This window comes from Mus caroli, unplaced genomic scaffold, assembly GCF_978045245.1.
Source record: "Mus caroli unplaced genomic scaffold, Mus_caroli_1 scaffold_9, whole genome shotgun sequence".
In the NCBI taxonomy this organism is placed as follows: Eukaryota; Metazoa; Chordata; class Mammalia; order Rodentia; family Muridae; genus Mus; species Mus caroli.
The window spans coordinates 51,297,137-51,317,123 of record NW_028227264.1 but is presented as its reverse complement, the minus strand read 5'-3'; the positions used below and the strand labels follow the sequence as shown (position 1 = coordinate 51,317,123).

The following is a 19,987-nucleotide window of genomic DNA, read 5'->3' as shown; positions in this document are numbered from 1 at the left end:
TTTGTGTATGTGTATACATATGTGCCCATAGTGTGTGTGTGTGTGTCCCACATGGATTTTATCTCCTCTTTTCTTTTAAGGTCCCACTGGTGTTCTGTCTTTCCTTTGTATACACTAGACTAAGACATTTTATTAATAATAGCAAGATAAAATAATATCTTAGAACGTATGTATTAGGGCAAACCTATCAAGAGCACTGAGCTGTCTGGGCATGCTAAGACAATGCAAATTAGGTTTATCACAGGAAACTGAAAACCTAGTGAGCCCATCTCAGAAACCGAGGCATAAGTTTCAACCTCATACATTCTGTTGTATGTGTATACATCTGTTTGTCTGTCTGTCTGTGTATGTCTCAGTCTCTCTTTTCCCCCCCTCTTTCTTTCTCTCTGAGTGTATGACTGTGTGAATGTGTGTGTGTGTGTGTGTGTGTGTGTGTGTGTGTGTGTGTGTATGCATGTGTAGATCAAAGACCAACATCAAGTGTCTTCTTCATTGCTCTCCAATTCTTTTTTGAGACAGGAAGTCTTGAGATAATGTAGGTAGAGTAGCTGGGCAGCAAGGCCCAGGGAGCTACCTGTCCCTGCCTCTCAGGATGCTGGGTTTACAGATGCCCTCCACCATGCCTGGCCTTTTACCTGACTTCTGGGGCTCAGCCCTTAGGTCCTCGTACTTCTTTCAGCCATCACTTTGCCTATTGTGTCACCTTCTCAGCAATCTTCAATGCATTCCTAAGGAACTCCCTGGACCTCCCTGCTCTAGGACCACATGATCCCATTGCCAGGTAAGATAACAAAAATGTCATCAGCCATAACTTCAGAAGTGAAAGGTTACACTCATGTAAGCCAAACCTATGTCTATTGGCCCCCAGAAATCCCTTTCCTCCACAGTTGACTTCCACATACGCTTACGGTTGTTCATATACCCATTAACACAAGCTGGCACATGAGATAAAGGCTATATTTAAGTTGTTTACTAGGTTTTTGGCTGTGAGCTAACATCCTGTTCAGGGAGGACAGCTCGACTATATTAAGTTCTATGTTTTACTTGAGTTTACTGATTAAATTATCACAAGTAGTCTTCCTGCTAAGTAGAGTAAAACAAAGAGATGAAAACAATTGTCTTGCTTTTAGTCCCTCCATCTTGAAATTAGTTCACACAATAATCCATTAGAAATAACCTTCATATCCAGAAAACATAAAGCATTTCTTTTCCCATTTACCCAATAGGGAAAAAAATACTCTCTGCATTGATAACATAGGAGCTGACGCAGATCCTGTGAGGTGTATTAGAGTCGTAGATAGAGAGGGATTGGGGGAAGTCTTTGGCAGATAATGATAAATGAAGATAGTCTTGGAATCTACTCTCCTTTGCGTGTGTGTGTGTGTGTGTGTGCTTGTGTGTGTTTTACTGGGAACTGATTGTCAGGCCTTGGAGGACCTGAAGTCGTGGGGAAGAGGTAACAGCATGGTGACCTTCCTAGTGTCTCCCAGACTCTTTGGTCCATGAGCTTTAGTAGCTGCTCTGTCAGTTCTCAGTTCCTCAGAAGATGGTGTAACACAGTCTCAGGCCTCTGCTGTGCTCTCTACTGCTTCCCTTTGCTGTTATAAAGACAGCAGAGAGAGAGAGAGAGAGAGAGAGAGAGAGAGAGAGAGAGAGAGAGAGAGAGAGAGAGAGAGAGAGAGCGCCTCTGCTGCCCCTTATTCACCTGCTCATTTACTGATCAGTGATTGACTGGATGTCACATGCCTATAAGTGAGCTAGACAACCAAACCCTGTAGTTGATCAGAATGAGCTCACAGCAACAAAGGTGGCTATGGTATAAAAATCTCTAATCCAAGCATACAAGTGCTTCAGAAAGGGGGAAAAAAAGTATATTTGATCCTATATCTAGGCCATTTTAACCTTGTTTCCAACCAGGAATTAATTTGATGCCCTGTGATATGAGCCTTTTGCACAGTATTCATGATCTTGGGCTGCAGGGGACTGATGTCTTAATGGCAATCTGTGAGCTTAGAGTAAAACTACCTTGTGATGGCACATTTAACTAACCCTGAATTATGACAAAGTCTTAGTGGACATGTACAGGACATTTACATAATTAGAGGATGAATTCCTTTTGATTACTGCCATTACTATCAATATTGAATTAATTTATCCTCCCAGACCACTGTATGTGAAGTACTGTGAAGCATGAGTCACGTTTAAGAGTCCAGACTTCAAGAGTCACAAAGGCACATGCTCTGGCCCCTGCAACTCATTTCATTTTCAACTGCCCCTCTCTTCTCTTCCCCCTCCCTCCTTTCTATTGCTTTTCATTTAATTATAGCATTTCCTGTCCATCCTCAAGAAGCAAACAAATGGACGACTCTGGAACAAACATAACGGTTGGGTAGCTCTTGTCTAAAGACACTGAGATCATCCGTCCATCAGGTATCATATAACCTTCTGTCCCTCATTCAGCCACCAGAGGGCATAATGTTGGTAGAAAAACAGTTGCTTATGGGCTGGGGTGGATACATTGGTGTGAGGGAATATGTCAAGGATCTTTTGCTCAGTGGAGGGAAAATATGCTGAATCAGTCACTTCTACCAAAGATACCTCTATTGGAGGTGGAGGGGCGGCACCTATATACCCCTAACCCCGATTTACACTCATCTGGCTCATATATTTTAAGCACTGCCCCACTTGGTCTGAATTCAACTCATGTTCACTTGCTGCGATCCTTTGCCTTGCGGCAGAATTCCTGAGTGAACTGGGGGATGCTTTCTCCTACATCTTGCCCTCTAGATGATAAGAATATCACCAAGGATCTGGCAATCCATACCCTAAAAGTTTTTAGAAGAAAGTGACTTTAGACAAAGTAAAATATAAGAAGTCCTGGATGTCTACTGAGTAGTTAAATGCCTGTCTAGTGTTTCCAAGGCCAGTTAGAGATCAATTAATAATTTCTTAAATCTAAGTGTTCCCTTCTGAAAAGGTTCTAAGGAGCCCCAAAGGCCTAGTATTTTGTTTCTTTTTTTTAATTTTTAATATTTTTATTACATATTTTCCTCAATTACATTTCCAATGTTATCCCAAAAGTCCCCCATAGCGACCCCCACTTCCCTACCCACCCATTCCCATTCTTTTGGCCCTGGCATTCCCCTATATTGGGGCATATAAAGTTTGCAAGTCCAATGGGCCTCTCTTTTCATTGATGGCCGACTAGACCATCTTTCAATACATATGCAGCTAGAGACAAGAGCTCCGGGGTTCTGGTTAGTACATCATGTTGTTCCAACAATAGGGTTGCAGATCCCTTTAGCTCCTTGGTTACTTTCTCTAGCTTCTCCATTGGGAGCCCTGTGATACATCCAATAGCTGACTATGAACATCCACTCCTGTGTTTGCTAGGCCCCGGCATCGTCTCACAAGAGACAGCTATATTTGGGTCCTTTCAGCAAAATCTTGCTAGTGTATGCAATGGTGTCAGTGTTTAGAAGCTGCTTATGGGATGGATCCCTGGATACGGCAGTCTCTAAATGGTCCATCCTTTCATCACAGCTACGAACTTTGTCTCTGTAACTCCTTCCCTGGGTGTTTTGTTCCCAATTCTAAGAAGGGGCACAGTGTCCACACTTTGGTCTTCATTCTTCTTGAGTTTCATGCGTTTAGCAAATTGTATCTCATATCTTGGGTATCCTAAGTTTTGGGCTAATATCCACTTATCAGTGAATACATATTGTGTGAGTTCTTTTGTGATTTTGTTTCTTCTCATGCATTTTGTTAAGCTCAGTTTTCCCCTTTACCAAGTGCTACTTTTTAATGATCACATCAATTCTGTATTTCTTGTCTGGAGCAAATTGCTCTCATTTCTGCATCACGACTGCCTAGGGCCTTTCTTTTCTGGTTTGCCTTTAACCTAATAACACACTTCTGTAACTTCCATAAAACACCTAGGCAGTGCTAACTGGCAGGCGCTCAAGCAGGGCATGAAAAGATTCAGGAAATCCAGTCTTAATGTGTGAAGGACTTCCAACATGGCAAGGTAATTTCGTCTTCCTTTGTCACTTGTCATTCTAAATCCCCTCCTCTTCTGCTCCATCCATCTCTAGCCACACAACTTTTCAAACAAATGTTTCAGATTCACAAAAAACAAAACAAAACAAGACAAAAACAAAAACAAAATAATACAAAACAACAACAAAAACAAACCAGGCCACCAAACAACCCATCTTAAATGAGCAGATCCTTACCTATTTGCCAATCCCATGGTACCTTTAATAGCTCCTTGTGCTCCATGATGGCTCTGTAGAGTCAAAGAAAATGGGCAAGACAATCATGCACATTATTTCTTTTTTCCTGTTATTTACCATATTTACACAACTATTAAAGCAATCAATTGAACTTTAGAAATGAATTGACCCCTGCAGAGATAGCCTGTGGTCTCTCCTTGAAAGGTCTTGCTAAATGTGGCCAGCAGCAATAAAAGTTCTGGGAGGAGATAAACCTCACTGTCCTCAACCAAACAGACTTTTAGGGTTCAGTTTCTTTTTGTTCATGTGCTTTAGAGAAGCAAATAGTAAGGTTCAGAAAATTTCATGCTTACAGGATTGATCAATTTACTCACTAAACCTTCAATAGAGCAGTGGGTCTCAGAGTTACATAGGCATTTGTGTCTCACAGGCATTTGGAGTGTTAAACAACTGTCTCTGGGGCCTCCTCTCTAGACCTTCAGATTCAGTGAAGTTTGCAGAGCTTAGGGAGGTGCAATGCTAGTGAGCAATTCTTGGGTTATGGCAGTGTTGCTGGTCCAAAGACTGAACTCTGAGAATCACTCTGTAAAGAGAGGCAGAGTAGGAGGTGAGGTTGGCACCATTTTAATTACTCTGCCAGCAAGGGTTTGAGTCCAGTACACACTCAATATATCTCATTCACAACACAAAGCACTTATTTTGGCAGGGGTGCATCCCACAGAGCTCCTTTAGCTATGATAGATTATAGCCAAGCAAAAGAGCAGTGAATCTCTGGGTATATATTTTGGACCCAATCATAATAAAAGTGCATAAAATAAACTATCAATCTACAAAATGTTGGCCAAGAGTGGTTGATCTAAACAATTCTTTTCCCTCTCACAAACATGAATCAGCAAATCTAGGAGCTTTACAGCACCATTATATTTTTATAATGAACCTCAAATAAATGCCCAGCTTTCCCACTTCTATGTCTTGCCTGCTAGAGAGTTTACATCAGTATTTTAGGACACTTAGATTTTTGAGAAATGTGCTGGAAATATCCAATATACAAAGTGTGATATCAGATGTTACCATAATTTTTTCCTCCTAAATTTTTTGTTGTAATTTCTGACAACAAACCTGTATAATTGCAAAGAGTTTGTTTCGTAGAAAGGAATTTCATGGAATAACAGTTGCTCATTTGGAGAAACTAGACTTCACTCCTCACATGAATTAAAAGTGCTCCTTACTAGTAGAAAGTATTCTTCATCTACAACAAATTCTGAGAGACTAGATAATGCATTAAGGAATGACTTTTGCTCTAATTTTGGAAATAGTGAAAATCTGATGCACTTCCCTTTTTGACATTTAGTGGATCTCAGTTTTATACATCCCTGCCTTTTTAAGAGAAGAGAAAGTTAAATTCTGATAGTTGAATTTGAAGTATGGTTCATTTTTGTAAACCCGTAAACAATGAAGAACACTTATAAAAGGGCAATTTTATTTTTAAATATTGTTTCATTTTATTTCATGTGTATGGATGTTTGTCTGCATGTATATCTCTGCACCACATGTATACCTTGAGCCCAGAAGAGGGCATTAGATCCCCTAGGAGTAGAGTTGTAGAAGATTGTGAGCTTTCATATGGGTACTGAACCCTAGGCCTCTGGAAGACCAAGCCAGTATTTTAAACTGCTGAGTCATCTCTCCAGTAAAACTCCAATTTATTTTCCAAATTTTTTATTTGGTATTTACTTCATTTACATTTCAAATGCTATCCTGAAAGTCCCCAATATACTCCCCCTACCCACCCACTCCCACTTCTTCTTGGCCCTGGTGTTTCCCCTGTACTGGGGCATATAAAGTTTGCAAGACCAAGGGGCCTCTTTTCCCGATGATGGCCAACTAGACCATCTTCTGCTACATATGCAGCTAGAGACACAAGCTCTGGGGGTACTGGTTAGTTCATATTGTTGTTCCACCTATATGGTTGCAGACCCCTTCGGCTCCTTAGGAAAACTCTAATTTTAAAATAGAAATTTCTTAGCAGCTGTCACTTATAAGTAAACATACACCACTAGAAGTGTATCAAATCATAACATTTGTCCTTTGCTTGTAACTTCTTTTAAATTATAGCCTACTCCCTGGGAGAAAGCATAAACTTTTAATTATCTCCTGAAAATCATCTTCAAAACCTTTAAACTGTTTTATAATAATTTATAATATAATTCTTTAGTTTGGAAGTAATTTATTAATAAGAATATAGTTTATAGGTTTAATAAGATCTTTCCGTGAAAGTTTGTTGATTGCTTTTCTGCCTTGGTTTTTACATTTTAAGGCCAAGAATTGTAAAAATACAATCCACTTCTTACAGCTGTTACGTTCCTTGTTATTCTTACTCACAACTGAATTCCACTGAAAAATGCACCAAAGAGACCAATCATTCCCAGGAACTCCACACGGCTCAGGGTTCGGATGATGGATTCTTCCCAGACGTTTGAAATCCCGTACAGGGTGGCTCCTCCTAAGACCAGAAGGTCTCCTACCAGCTTATTTTCTCCTAGGAAACAAACAAACAAAAACACGCAGATGGAGACTCAGAAAAATGTCTTCACAAGGACCTAGCACCAGAAAAAGGAGCTTCTTCTTTTTTTCTATTTTTTTCTGATACTTTCATAAGAAGCCCAGCAATTTACAACCAAAATCCCCATAAAGACTTTTAAAATGTGTTTTCTAGATGTGCTGGGATATAAAAAGCTACCTATATTCATAAAACTGAAAGTTTCCTCTAAGAATAGAGTTTTTGCTTAATTCTCTTCAATGCCCACGTTTCTGTCCAGGAATGTTTCTGCAAATATACACTAATATGTATGCATACTATTTTTTGTTTCAGGGCACTTTTTGGCTGTTTGGTGAATCTGTTATAAACCCAACAGTCATTTTCTACCCTTTTCTATGCAGGGAGAGAAGGCATGACAGTAGTCTATACTATGTTTTTGACCATGGGCAAAACGTGCACAAGGAGGCCAGGCAGTGGTGGTGCATGCCTTTAATCCCAGCACTTGGGAGGCAGAGGCAGACAGATTTCTGAGTTCAAGGCCAGCCTGGTCTACAGAGTGAGTTCCAGGACAGCCAGGGCTACACAGAGAAACCCTGTCTCAAAAACCAAAACCAAATAAATAAATTTTTTTAAAAAATGCACAAGGGGACTTACAGAGTTTATAACAGTTTTACTTCTCTGAAACAATTTCAGAATAAAAAAACATATAACACAATATATAAAAATATAATATATGAATATTATATATTTAATTTATATATTATATAAATATTAATGTATAAATATGTAAATTCACCATATTAATAATTTCTTTTTCAAATAAAAACACAAAAAATGAATTCCCCATCACAATTTTAACACAATGTTTTATAAACCTTAAAAGAGCAATTCTCAACTTCATATGGAAAAATAAAACCCAGGATAGATAAAACAATTCTCAACTATAAAAAAACTTCAGGAGGAATCACCATCTCTGACCTCAAGCTCTACTATAGAGCAAAAGTGATCAAAACTGCATGGTACTGGTAAAGAGACAGACAGGTTGATCAATGTAATTGAATCGAAGACCCAGAAATAAACTGACAGACCTATGGGCACTTGATTTTTTGATAAAGAAGTCAAAACCATACAATGCGGAAAAAAGTATCTTCAACAAATGGTGCTGGTCTAACTAGATGTCTACATGTAGAAGAGTGAAAATGGATCCATATTTATCACTCTGCACAAAACTGAAATCTAAGTGAATGAAGGACCTCAACATAAAACTGGTATGATGGTTTGTATATGCTTGACCCAGGGAAGGGCACTAATAGGAGGCATTAGTGGGCATGGGCTTTAAGACTCTCCTCCTAGCTGCCTAGAAGTCAGTCTTCTAGCAGCCTTCAGTTAAAGATGTAGAACTTTCAGCTCTTCCTGTACCATGCCTGCCTGGAAACTACCATGCTCCTACCTTGATAATGGACTGAACCTCTGAACCTGTAAACCAGCTCCAGTTAAATGTTGTCCTTATTAAGAGTTGCCTTAGTCATGGTGTCTGTTCACAACAGTAAAACCGAAACCAAGACAACCAGATATAATAAACCTCATAGAAAAGAAAGTGGGAAATACTGTTGAATGCATTGGTTGAGGAAACAACTTCCTGAATAGAACACCAATGGCTCAGGCTCTAAGATTAACAATTGGTAAACAGGACTTCATGAAACTGCACAGTTTCTATAAGGTAGAGGATAGTGTCAATAGGATAAATTGTCAGCCTACAGATTTCGAAAGGATCTTCACCAATCCTACATCTAATAGAGTTGTAATAACAAAAATTTACAAAGAACTTAAGAAGTTAGACAGCAACAACCCAAATAACCCTATTAAAAAATGGGCACAGAGCTAAAGAGAATTCTTTTTTTTTAATTTTTAATAATTTTTATTACATATTTTCCTCAATTACATTTCCAATGCTATCCCAAAAGTCCCCCATAGTGCCCCCCACTTCCCTACCCACCCATTCCCATTCTTTTGGCCCTGGCATTCCCCTATATTGGGGCATATAAAGTTTGCAAGTCCAATGGGCCTCTCTTTCCATTGATGGCCAACTAGGCCATCTTTCGATACATATGCAGCTAGAGACAAGAGCTCCGGGGTACTGGTTAGTTCATCATGTTGTTCCAACTATAGAGTTGCAGATCCCTTTAGCTCCTTGGGTACTTTCACTAGCTTCTCCATTGGGAGCCCTGTGATACATCCAATAGCTGACTGTGAGCATCCACTCCTATGTTTGCTAGGCCCCTGCATAGTCTCACAAGAGACAGCTATATTTGGGTCCTTTCAGCAAAATCTTGCTAGTGTATGCAATGGTGTCTGAGTTTAGAAGCTGATTATGGGATGGATCCCTGGATACGGCAGTCTCTAGATGGTCCATCCTTTCATCACAGCTCCAAACTTTGTAACTCCTTCCATGGGTGTTTTGTTCCCAATTCTAAGAAGGGGCACAGTGTCCACATTTTGGTCTTCATTCTTCTTGAGTTTCATGCGTTTAGCAAATTGTATCTTATATCTTGGGTATCCTAAGTTTTGGGCTAATATCCACTTATCAGTGAATACATATTGTGTGAGTTCCTTTGTGATTGTGTTACCTCACTCAAGATGATGCCCTCCAGGTCCATCCATTTGGCTAGGAATTTCATAAATTCATTCTTTTTAATAGCTGAGTAGTACTCCATTGTGTAAATGTACCATAATTTCTGTATCCATTCCTCTGTTGAGGGACATCTGGGTTCTTTCCAGCTTCTGGCTATTATAAATAGGGCTGCTATGAACATAGTGGAGCATGTGTCCTTCTTACCGGTTGGGACATCTTCTGGATATATGCCCAGGAGAGGTATTGCTGGATCCTCCGGTAGTACTATGTCCAATTTTCTGAGGAACCGCCAGACTGATTTCCAGAGTGGTTGTACAAGCTTGCAATCCCACCAACAATGGAAGAGTGTTCCTCTTTCTCCACATCCCCGCCAGCAGCTGCTGTCACCTGAATTTTTGATCTTAGCCATTCTGACTGGTGTGAGGTGGAATCTCAGGGTTGTTTTGATTTGCATTTCTCTGATGATTAAGGATGTTGAACATTTTTTCAGGTGCTTCTCTGCCATTCGGTATTCTTCAGGTGAGAATTCTTTGTTCAGTTCTGAGCCCCATTTTTTAATGGGGTTATTTGACTTTCTGGAGTCCACCTTCTTGAGTTCTTTATATATATTGGATATTAGTCCCTTATCTGATTTAGGATATGTAAAGATCCTTTCCCAATCTGTTGGTTTTTTTTTGTCTTATTGACGGTGTCTTTTGCCTTGCAGAAGCTTTGCAGTTTCATGAGGTCCCACTTGTCAATTCTCAATCTTACAGCACAAGCCATTGCTGTTCTATTCAAGAATTTTTCCCCTGTGCCCATATCTTCGAGGCTTTTCCCCACTTTCTCCTCTATAAGTTTCAGGGTCTCTGGTTTTATGTGAAGTTCCTTGATCCACTTAGACTTGACCTTAGTACAAGGAGATAGGAATGGATCGATTCACATTCTTCTACATGTTAACAACCAGTTGTGCCAGCACCATTTGTTGAAGATGCTGTCTTTCTTCCACTGGATGTTTTTAGCTCCCTTGTTGAAGATCAAGTGACCGTAGGTATGTGGGTTCATTTCTGGGTCTTCAATTCTATTCCATTGGTCTATTTGTGTGTCACTATACCAGTCTACAGATACAATAATATTGAAATTGTCCCATGCATCCTATCAGATCACCATGGACTAAGGCTGATCTTCAATAACAAAATAAATAATAGAAAGCCAACATCACGTGGAAACTGAACAACACTCTTCTCAATGATACCTTGGTCAAGGAAGGAATAAAGAAAGAAATTAAGTACTTTTTAGAGTTCAATGAAAATGAAGCCACAACATACCCAAACTTATGGGACGCAATGAAAGCATTTCTTTTTTTTTTTCCCTTGGAAAAATGGAAGTATTATATTCATTTTAAAATACAATATCTTCTTTTTTTAATTTTTAATATTTTTATTACATATTTTCCTCAGTTACATTTCCAATGCTATCCCAAAAGTCCCCCATAGCGCCCCCCACTTCCCTACCCACCCATTCCCATTCTTTTGGCCCTGGCATTCCCCTATATTGGGGCATATAAAGTTTGCAAGTCCAATGGGCCTCTCTTTCCAGTGATGGCCGACTAGGCCATCATGAAAGCATTTCTAAGAGGAAAACTAATAGCTCTGAGTGCCTCCAAAAAGAAACTAGAGAGAGCACACATTAGCAACTTGACAACATACCTAAAAGCACTAGAACAAAAGGAAGCAAACTCACCCAAGAGGAGTAGATGGCAGGAAATAATCAAACTCAGGGGCGAAATCAACCAAGTGGAAACAAGAAGAACTATTCAAAGAAACAACCAATCAAGGAGCTGGTTCTTTGAGAAAATCAACAAGATAGATAAACCCTTAGCCAGACTCACTAGAGGGCACAGGGAAAGCATTCTAATTAACAAAATCAGAAATGAAAAAGGAGACATAACAACAGATCCTGAAGACATCCAAAACACCATCAGATCCTTCTACCAAAGGCTATACTCAACAAAACTGGAGAACCTGGATGAAATGGAGAAGTTCCTAGACAGATATCAGGTACCAAAGTTGAATCAAGATCAGGTTAATGATCTAAACAGCCCTATATCCCCCAAAGAAATAGAAGCAGTCATTAATAGTCTCCCAACCAAAAAAAGCCCAGGACCAGATGGGTTTAGTGCAGAGTTCTATCAGACCTTCAAAGATCTAATCCCAGTTCTTCACAAACTATTCCACAAAATAGAAACAGAAGGTACTCTACCCAACTCATTCTATGAAGCCACAATTACTCTGATACCTAAACCACAAAAAGACCCAACAAAGATAGAAAACTTCAGACCAATATCCCTTATGAATATTGATGCAAAAATCCTCAATAAAGTTCTTGCTAACCGAATCCAAGAACACATCAAAACAATCATCCATCCTGACCAAGTAGGTTTCATCCCAGGGATGCAGGGATGGTTCAATATATGGAAATCCATCAATGTAATCCAGTATATAAACAAACTCAAAGACAAAAACCACATGGTCATCTCGTTAGATGCGGAAAAAGCATTTGACAAGATCCAACACCCATTCATGATAAAAGTCTTGGAAAGATCAGGAATTCAAGGCCCATACCTAAACATGATAAAAGCAATCTACAGCAAACCAGTAGCCAACATCAAAGTAAATGGTGAGAAGCTTGAAGCAATCCCTCTAAAATCAGGGACTAGACAAGGCTGTCCACTTTCTCCATTCCTATTCAACATTGTACTTGAAGTCCTAGCCAGAGCAATTCGACAACAAAAGGAGATCAAAGGGATACAAATTGGAAAAGATGAAGTCAAAATATCACTTTTTGCAGATGATATGATAGTATATATAAGTGACCCTAAAAATTCCACCAGAGAACTCCTAAACCTGATAAACAGCTTCAGTGAAGTAGCTGGATATAAAATTAACTCAAACAAATCAATGGCCTTTTTCTACACAAAGAATAAACAGGCCGAGAAAGAAATTAGGGAAACAACACCCTTCTCCATAGTCACAAATAATATAAAATATCTTGGCGTGACTCTAACTAAGGAAGTGAAAGATCTGTATAATAAACAGAATTCTTAACAGAGGAATCTCAAATGGCCAAGAAGCACTTCAAGTAATGTTCAAAGTTCTTAGTCATCAGGGAAATGAAAATCAAAACAAGTCTGAGCTTCTATCTTATACCCATCAAAATGGCTAAGATCAACAAACTCAAGAGACAGCACATGCTGGCTAGGATGTGGAGCCAGGGTAGTAAGAGTGCAAATTAGTACAACCACTTTGGAAATCAATTTGCTGGTTTCTCAGAAAACTGGGAATAGTTGTACCTCAAGGCCCAGCTATACAATGCCTAAGCATAGACCCAAAAGATGATCCAACATCCTACAAAGACATTTGCTCAACTGTGTTCATAGCAACTTTATTCTTAATAGCTAGAAACTGGAAAAAAATCTAGATATCCCTCAACTGAAGAATGGATAAATAAAATGTGGTACATCTACACAATGAAATACTACGCCGCTACTAAAAACAAAGATATCATGAATTTTGTAGGCAAATGGATGGAACTTGTGAATACCATCCTGAGTGGGGTAATCCAGTCCCCAAAGGACATGCATGGTATATACTCACTTATAAGAAGATATTAGCCATAAAATACAGGTACCATGCTACACTCCACAGACCCAAAGAAGCTAAACAAGAAGGAAGGCACAAGTGAGGATGCTTCAATATCACTTAGGAGGGGGAATAAAATAGTCATAAGAGGCAGATGGAGGGAGGGAATTGGGTGGGAAAGGGGATGGGAAAAAATGGGTGGTTTAGGATTAGGTGTGGAGAAGGACAGGAGATTTGTCCAGATGGCCATGAAAATGAATGGAAATCTGCAACTGACAGAGGTGAGGAGTAGAAGGCATCTTCAGGATAAGACAGAGACCTGGGATCAATGGCGGTGACCTTATCTGTGACTCACAACATAGAGAACCTGAAGAAGTCACCTCCTGTAGCCTGTAAGGAACCCTAGTAGATCACTAGAGACACACGCAACTCATCCACAAAACTTTCAACCCCAAATTTATCCTGTGTACAAGAAATGCAGGAACTGATAGAACAGCCACTGAGGAAATGGCCAAGCAATAACTGAGACCCATCCCATGGGCAAGCACCAGCCCCTGACACTATTAATGATACTCTGTTATGCTTGCGTGTTGTCCTCTGAGAAGCTCCACCCAGCAACTGACTCAGACAGATACAGACACCCACAGCCGAACAGTGGATGGAGCTTGGGAACTCTTATGGAAAAACAGGAGGAAAGGCAAAAGGCCCAGAAGGGAATAGGAAGTCCACAGGAAGATCAACCGAGTTAACTAACCTGACCCCTTAGGGCTCTCAGAGTCTGAAACAGTCAACCAAAGAACATACATCGGCTGGACCTAGGCTTCTCTGTACATATGTAGAAGGTGTGCAGCTTGGTCTCCATGCGGGTCCTGAACAACTGGAGTGGGGGCTATCCCAGAAGCTATTGCCGGTCTGTGGGATGTTCTACTAGCTGTGTTGCCTTGTCTGGCCTCAGTGGGAGAGGATTTGCCTAGCCTTGCAGAGACTTGAAGTGCCAGAGAAGGGAGATACCCAGAGGGGATCACCTTGTTGGCTCAGAGGAGAAGGGGGAGGGGCACATGGAAAGGTTTATGGGAGAGGCTGACAGGGAGAGGGGGCAGTGAGGTGGATGTAAAGTAAAAACTAAATTTAAAAAAAAGAAAAATATATAAAATATAATATATAAATATGTATGTATATAAATTTAATTTATATGTTTGATATATAAACATAAATTCACCATAATATTAGTAATTTCTCTTTTTAAATTAAAAACACATTTTTTTCAAACTTGGTTTGAGTAGGTTCTGTCCAATTTTTGAGTTTATGTCCAATTTTTTAATAAATACATTATCCTATAGTTTGGCAATGTCTTCCCACTTCAGGCAGTATAGATAGAAGCCATGAAGAAAGAGTGAAAATAAATAGTGTGAGCAGCTTCACTGGTGAACCCTCTACTTCAGTGGCTTCTGTCTCTGTGCACTGGGTGCCAGGCAGCTACCTGCTCTGCAAATGTACAGCTCTGGGAGAGGAGAGAAGGACAGGAAGTGTGTTAACTACAACAGTGCTCTTCAGGAAGAGACTCATCTAGAAAACCTTTGAATGCTGAGATCATCTGAATTTCTAAAACTATAGAAGCAGGTATTCACTACTCATTGGGGAGCATAGAACATCCTATAGATAGAGGATTCACATGAATGGAGGTAGGGTTGGCATGGACTTCTTTACTTGGTTACCTCAGATTACATCTCTATGCTAAATGGCATCACCCTTTCCCAGGCAACTTCCTATACTTGTTAAGGACTGGAGGGAGAGAGAGGAAGAGACTCTGAAAGGTAAGACAACAGCTTGCTGGAGTTATTCTCAAGGGAAGGAAACTGAAGACATGATTTTGGGAAGGCTGCAAGATTTCTTTGAGTCTTTGGGGAGCTGCCATCACTATCAGCCGATGAGCAAGAACTTAATGAAGCCCTGATGAGAAAGGAGACCTAAGGGGAGGTCCCTGGGCACCACTATTAGAGAAATGAAGATCTCTGTGACAGGAAATCTTCAGCAACTGGTTAATCTTTATATGTCAACTATGGGAGTATGAAAATGTTTGAACATGACATGGTCCATACCTAAAATTCTAAAGCACACCTTTTAGTTGCTTTTCATTTTAGAAACATTTCAGAATCTTGTCACGACAAGAAGTCATTGTTACGAATACCAATTATTGTTGTAGTAGTGAAATACAGAAGGGCTTCTTAATAGAACTCTTAGCAAAATTAATCTTATGTGAGTGGATTCAGGAAAACGAAGTCATAATGAAGTATCTTAGCAGGATGAAAGGAACATCAGCCCATTTTATTAAAGTCCTAAAGGATGGACACTGCCTTTAGTGAATAGTCTTCCTCAGTTGTTTATCTTTTAAGACTTAATTTTATCCATGTGCACACACGGACGGCACATCCAGCAACTGGGGTTACAGGGAGTTGTAAGATGCCAGATGTGCATGCTGGGAATCAAACTCAGGTCCTCTGGAAAATAAACAAGCAGGACCCCCGCCCCCTTTTTTATAGATATGGCTAGTCTTTAGGATGGCCCACTGATAAAATATCTTTATCAGTACTTCAAAATCTTCCTTTATTTAATGATAACTTTTAAAAAATATATAATTGTATATAATTTCAAGTTCAGAAATATTTTGAAGTTGTTAATAAAATATTGCATGTTATTTATTGTTATTTACTAGTAATTCTTTTAATCAGTTTTTAAGTTACTTTCAAGTTATTTTATAGCATGGGCTATCGTTTGGATCCTAAATATTCCTGAAAGCCAATGTGTGAAGGCTTAGTATCTAGACAGGAAGTAGAACTACTAGGAGATAGCACCTATCAGACAGATAGGAACGGTTTCCTTCTGCTATGTATTTCTACCATGATGTACTGTGCTACACTATTTTAAATTCCCAGAAAATGTCTAAATAAGTCGTCTGGCATAAAATGTCTGGGTCCATCACATGGCAAAGTTTTGAATGGTGATAGTTTTAGATTCAGGTAGAGTGGAATAAATCACACCTGCCATGAACTACAGAGTATTCCTTGTATTTTATTTAGTTTATCTTAAACTGTTATTATTACAAGAATAAAATAGTATGTAGGAAATATTTAGCATAATATGTCACACTACGTGTTCATAGATGATGTTTTTAAAAGGCATTAGCTTCAGTCTATGTGATTAACTACCTGCCTCTGTGAGTTGGACATTTTTCATTCTGGGCTACTCCTGGTTTCTACTCAACCCTTTCATAACTGGTTTCCAATTATTTCAATTAGCTCTCTGTATTATATTTTTAAAAAGCAGAAATATTTTTTAAATATACATTGTAAGGCATTGGGCTATGCACAGACAGTCTGGTCTCCAGTCAAGCTGAGATGTTGAACCCCGGGACCCAGTGGTGATAATTTACCTACATGGGACAGAAGGAGTTCTCTCATGTCTTCTGGAACTCTGGCTCCTAAGTTACCTCCCCCTTTAGCCCCCACAAGAGCAGCATGGCTAGAAGTCACTCTCCTCTCCTCCTCCCCTCCCCTCTCCTCTCCTCCTCCTCTCCTCCTCCCCTCCCCTCCCCTCCCCTCCCCTCCCCTCCCCTCCCCTCCCCTCCCCTCCCCTCCCCTCCCCTCCCCTCCCCTCCCCTCCCCTCCCCTCCCCTCCCCTCCCCCCTCCCCTCCCCTCCCCTCCCCTCCCCTCCCCTCCCCTCTATTCCTCCCTCTCCCTCTCCCTCTCCCTCTCCCTCTCCCTCTCCCTCTCCCTCTCCCTCTCCCTCTCCCTCTCCCTCTCCCTCTCCCTCTCCCTCTCCCTCTCCCTCTCCCTCTCCCTCTCCCTCTCCCTCTCCCTCTCCCTCTCCCTCTCCCTCTCCCTCTCCCCTTTGTCTCCTTTTGGCCATGGCTGGTCTCTCTCTCTCTCTCTCTCCACCTTCTCTCTTTTCCCTGCCTTTCTACAATAAAGCTCTAAAACCATAGACTGTCTCTGTTCATCTGCACAGACTCTCACCTGTGTGGGAACCTCTCTTCCCTATGCCCTCTCTCCAATAACCCTGGGGCTACAGGGTGTAACCCTGGGGCCCCTTTTGGTTTTGGGGGCTGCCCTTTGTCCACCCCCAGTCGAGTGGGTCAGAGGCTTGGATGCCTACCCGGGGCTGAGTGGAAAGCTTCTGGCAGCCCTCCTGCATCTGCCTGACTAGCATAGGTGGAATTCTGGCCGGTCGTGGGCTCTCCTCCCTCCCCCCTCTTTCCCAGGCCCCCTTTTAGTTCCCATAATACATTTGCTATGTGAGTTACTAGAAGAGCCAAGTTTCTCTAAAAATCATTGAGTTGTCACTAATTCAAGAACCAGTTTTACTATTTGGAAATATTAGAAGACAGCTAGGTCCCTTGATGAAAATGTACCCATTCCTTCAAATACATTGGTGTTTTAGATAGTGGACCAACTGTGTTGTTTTCATGGGACTAAATTTTAACTTTAAAGTTTCATGTCAGATCAATGCACCATCCTGGGCAATTTAGGATGCTTATTTACTCTAAGTAACTATTTTAAAAACACCTTCAAATAAACAAGATGCAATTATAGAAAAGTAAGAACTGTGTGGAATAGAAAAATTGCAAAGATTTTACATTTGAGTGACACAGTTTACCTTGATTTTTGAGAATGAAACATGAGAATTTTTTCAGTGCTATTAAACTATAATGAGATAATTGATGGGAAGGTGCCTCATGGTGGGGAGTGTTCAACAACAACAACAACATGTCACTTTCAATTGACTGTGTTAAGTTGTCAGGCTCTGGAAAAGTATTTTGTTTTCCTTAAAATAAATATAGACTTATAACTAATAATAAATTGTTAACATTATCACAAATGAAGTTAAAGATGCAATTATTATAGTATAAAGGGGCTACTTTTTGGAGAAGCAATATATTTTAGGATAGGGTATGATTTTCATTTTTGTATTCATCTTATTACTTTTACCCTTTCTCTTTATATCCACAAGTTAGAAAAGTAGAGGCCATTGTGGAGTATCTCTGGGGCTCTAATGAATATTCCAACATTCCTACCATTTCCACTGTCTACTGGGTATCTTCCACGAGTCACAGCAGCAAGAGCAAGGATGGTCTTTCAGAGAGTCCTGAGGGGCAGATGGGAGCTAAGAGAAAATAGAGCCTCTAAATATTAGGCCCACCAACTTGACAAAGAAATATACTTTTGTAGAGCTTAATGGTGTAGAAAGTTCTTATGGTAGGTGACTGGCTATACCCATGATAGGTATTCCATGGGTGTCAAAGTGAGGTCTCCAATGCCAGGAGCTTGGGTACCTGCTTTTGACCACTGTTTGCAGTATTAATTGTAAATGGGTTAAAACCAGCATATTTAGGTATGGAATTGTCAAAATCTTCATCTAAGGAGAAACAGGGTTTAAACAATATTAAAAAAATTCAGATATTCTCCTTTCCTTTGAAAAGCTCCCAATATGATTATAAGGATTTATCTGAGTCAAATGTTTCATTAAAGTTCTTGTGAATACAAAAAGTATTTCAGAAAAGCCTGGTGATCTTGGCTGGTTAATGCAATTGAACCCACTGTGATGTAAAAGAAGAAACTAGTGGGATAATTTTAGTAATAATGCATAGATATTTAAAATTATATTGATTTCAGAACCAGTGTGTTTTAAAATATATATATGACAGTTGAGCTTCCTGCCCAATTTAATATTTTATAGAGATAAAGTATGTGTAGTCAATGAGTCCTTGAATTTATATTTGGGCAGACCTTGAGGTATCCATCTACACTCTTGGGCACTATTTTAGTAGCACAGAGTATGCTCTACAGTGACCAGATTTAGTTCTGTTATCACTGGTGCTTTGCATATCACAAAAGGCAATGCCATGAGCCTCAAGCAGGTCAATAAGGACAGTACTGTGCTACCTCACTGTGGTTTATTGCATTTCTATTATAAGTGATCGCTTAAGGAAAGGCTCTCCAATGGATTTCCTGTCTTTTTCTTAACTAGTACCATTTTCCTATCACTTCAGAGCCAGAAAACATTTTTACAGGATTAGTGTCAATAATCTAATAATACAATTCAAAGTTAAGTTACTATTTAGGGTCAAAACGCTGTAACTGTCTTGATTGACTATGAAATAAGATGATGACCAGAGTGGACAACCAGAGCAATAGCCAAAATTTTTGTAACTAAGAATATCTATTTCTGTTTCATCTGTGTTTATATAGTGCCCAGAAAGCTTAGACATTTAATCAGGCAGAATACTATATGATGAGTTTGAAAGAAACTATCAAGAACACTGATTCTATGTATGAAGCACATAGTCAGACCTTTGAAACAGTATGTATCAATCAGCCACAGAAAAAGTGTTTCTCAAAGGAAAATTGGGGAGATGGTGGGTTTGTATTTCCAAACCATCTGCTGAGGTAGGGATTCATAATAGCTCAACTGCAGGTCCAGGGGACTGAAGACATCTCCCTTTTATTTTGTGTTGCAGCTTTAGCTGTTTATAGGGTTTCTTCTTCTTCTTCTTCTTCTTCTTCTTCTTTTTCTTCTTCTTTTTCTTCTTCTTCTTTTTTTTTTTTTTTTTTTGAGACAGGGTTTCTCTGTATAGCCCTGGCTGTCCTGGGACTCACTTTGCAGACCAGGTTGGCCTCAAACTCAGAAATCTGCAGCTTTAGCTGTTAACAATATGGAAGGAAGAGAGCTTGCCTGGAAGGTCAAGAGCCAAGAAGGGCCTTCCACCCCAGCTCTGTGACCTTGAATAATTCACTTGGCTTTGCCAGAGCTTGGTGTTCTCTCATATCAACAAGGGAGGTTGAACAAGGTTCTTTTTGTGTGTGTGTGTAAACAACTAAGATGTAACATAAAGGACATCATTTCAGGGACTTCATGCAGCCTTGTCTCATAAAGCAAATCACCCCAATTCTGATCGTTCATTAT

The 19,987-nt window shown here is 39.9% G+C and overlaps 1 protein-coding gene across 2 annotated transcripts in view; it reads right to left on the bottom strand.

Moving 5' to 3' along the window:
* Positions 1 to 19,987, bottom strand: part of Slc35f1 (solute carrier family 35 member F1) — a 465,583-nt gene that overhangs the window by 35,020 nt on the left and 410,576 nt on the right. For both annotated transcript variants that reach the window (XM_085842809.1, XM_021174621.3), the window contains exons 5-6: positions 6,618 to 6,774; positions 4,236 to 4,288 (exon numbers count right to left, since the gene is read on the bottom strand). In XM_085842809.1, the coding sequence (XP_085698935.1) occupies positions 4,236 to 4,288; positions 6,618 to 6,774 (210 nt within the window). The remainder of the gene's footprint in view (positions 1 to 4,235; positions 4,289 to 6,617; positions 6,775 to 19,987) is intronic.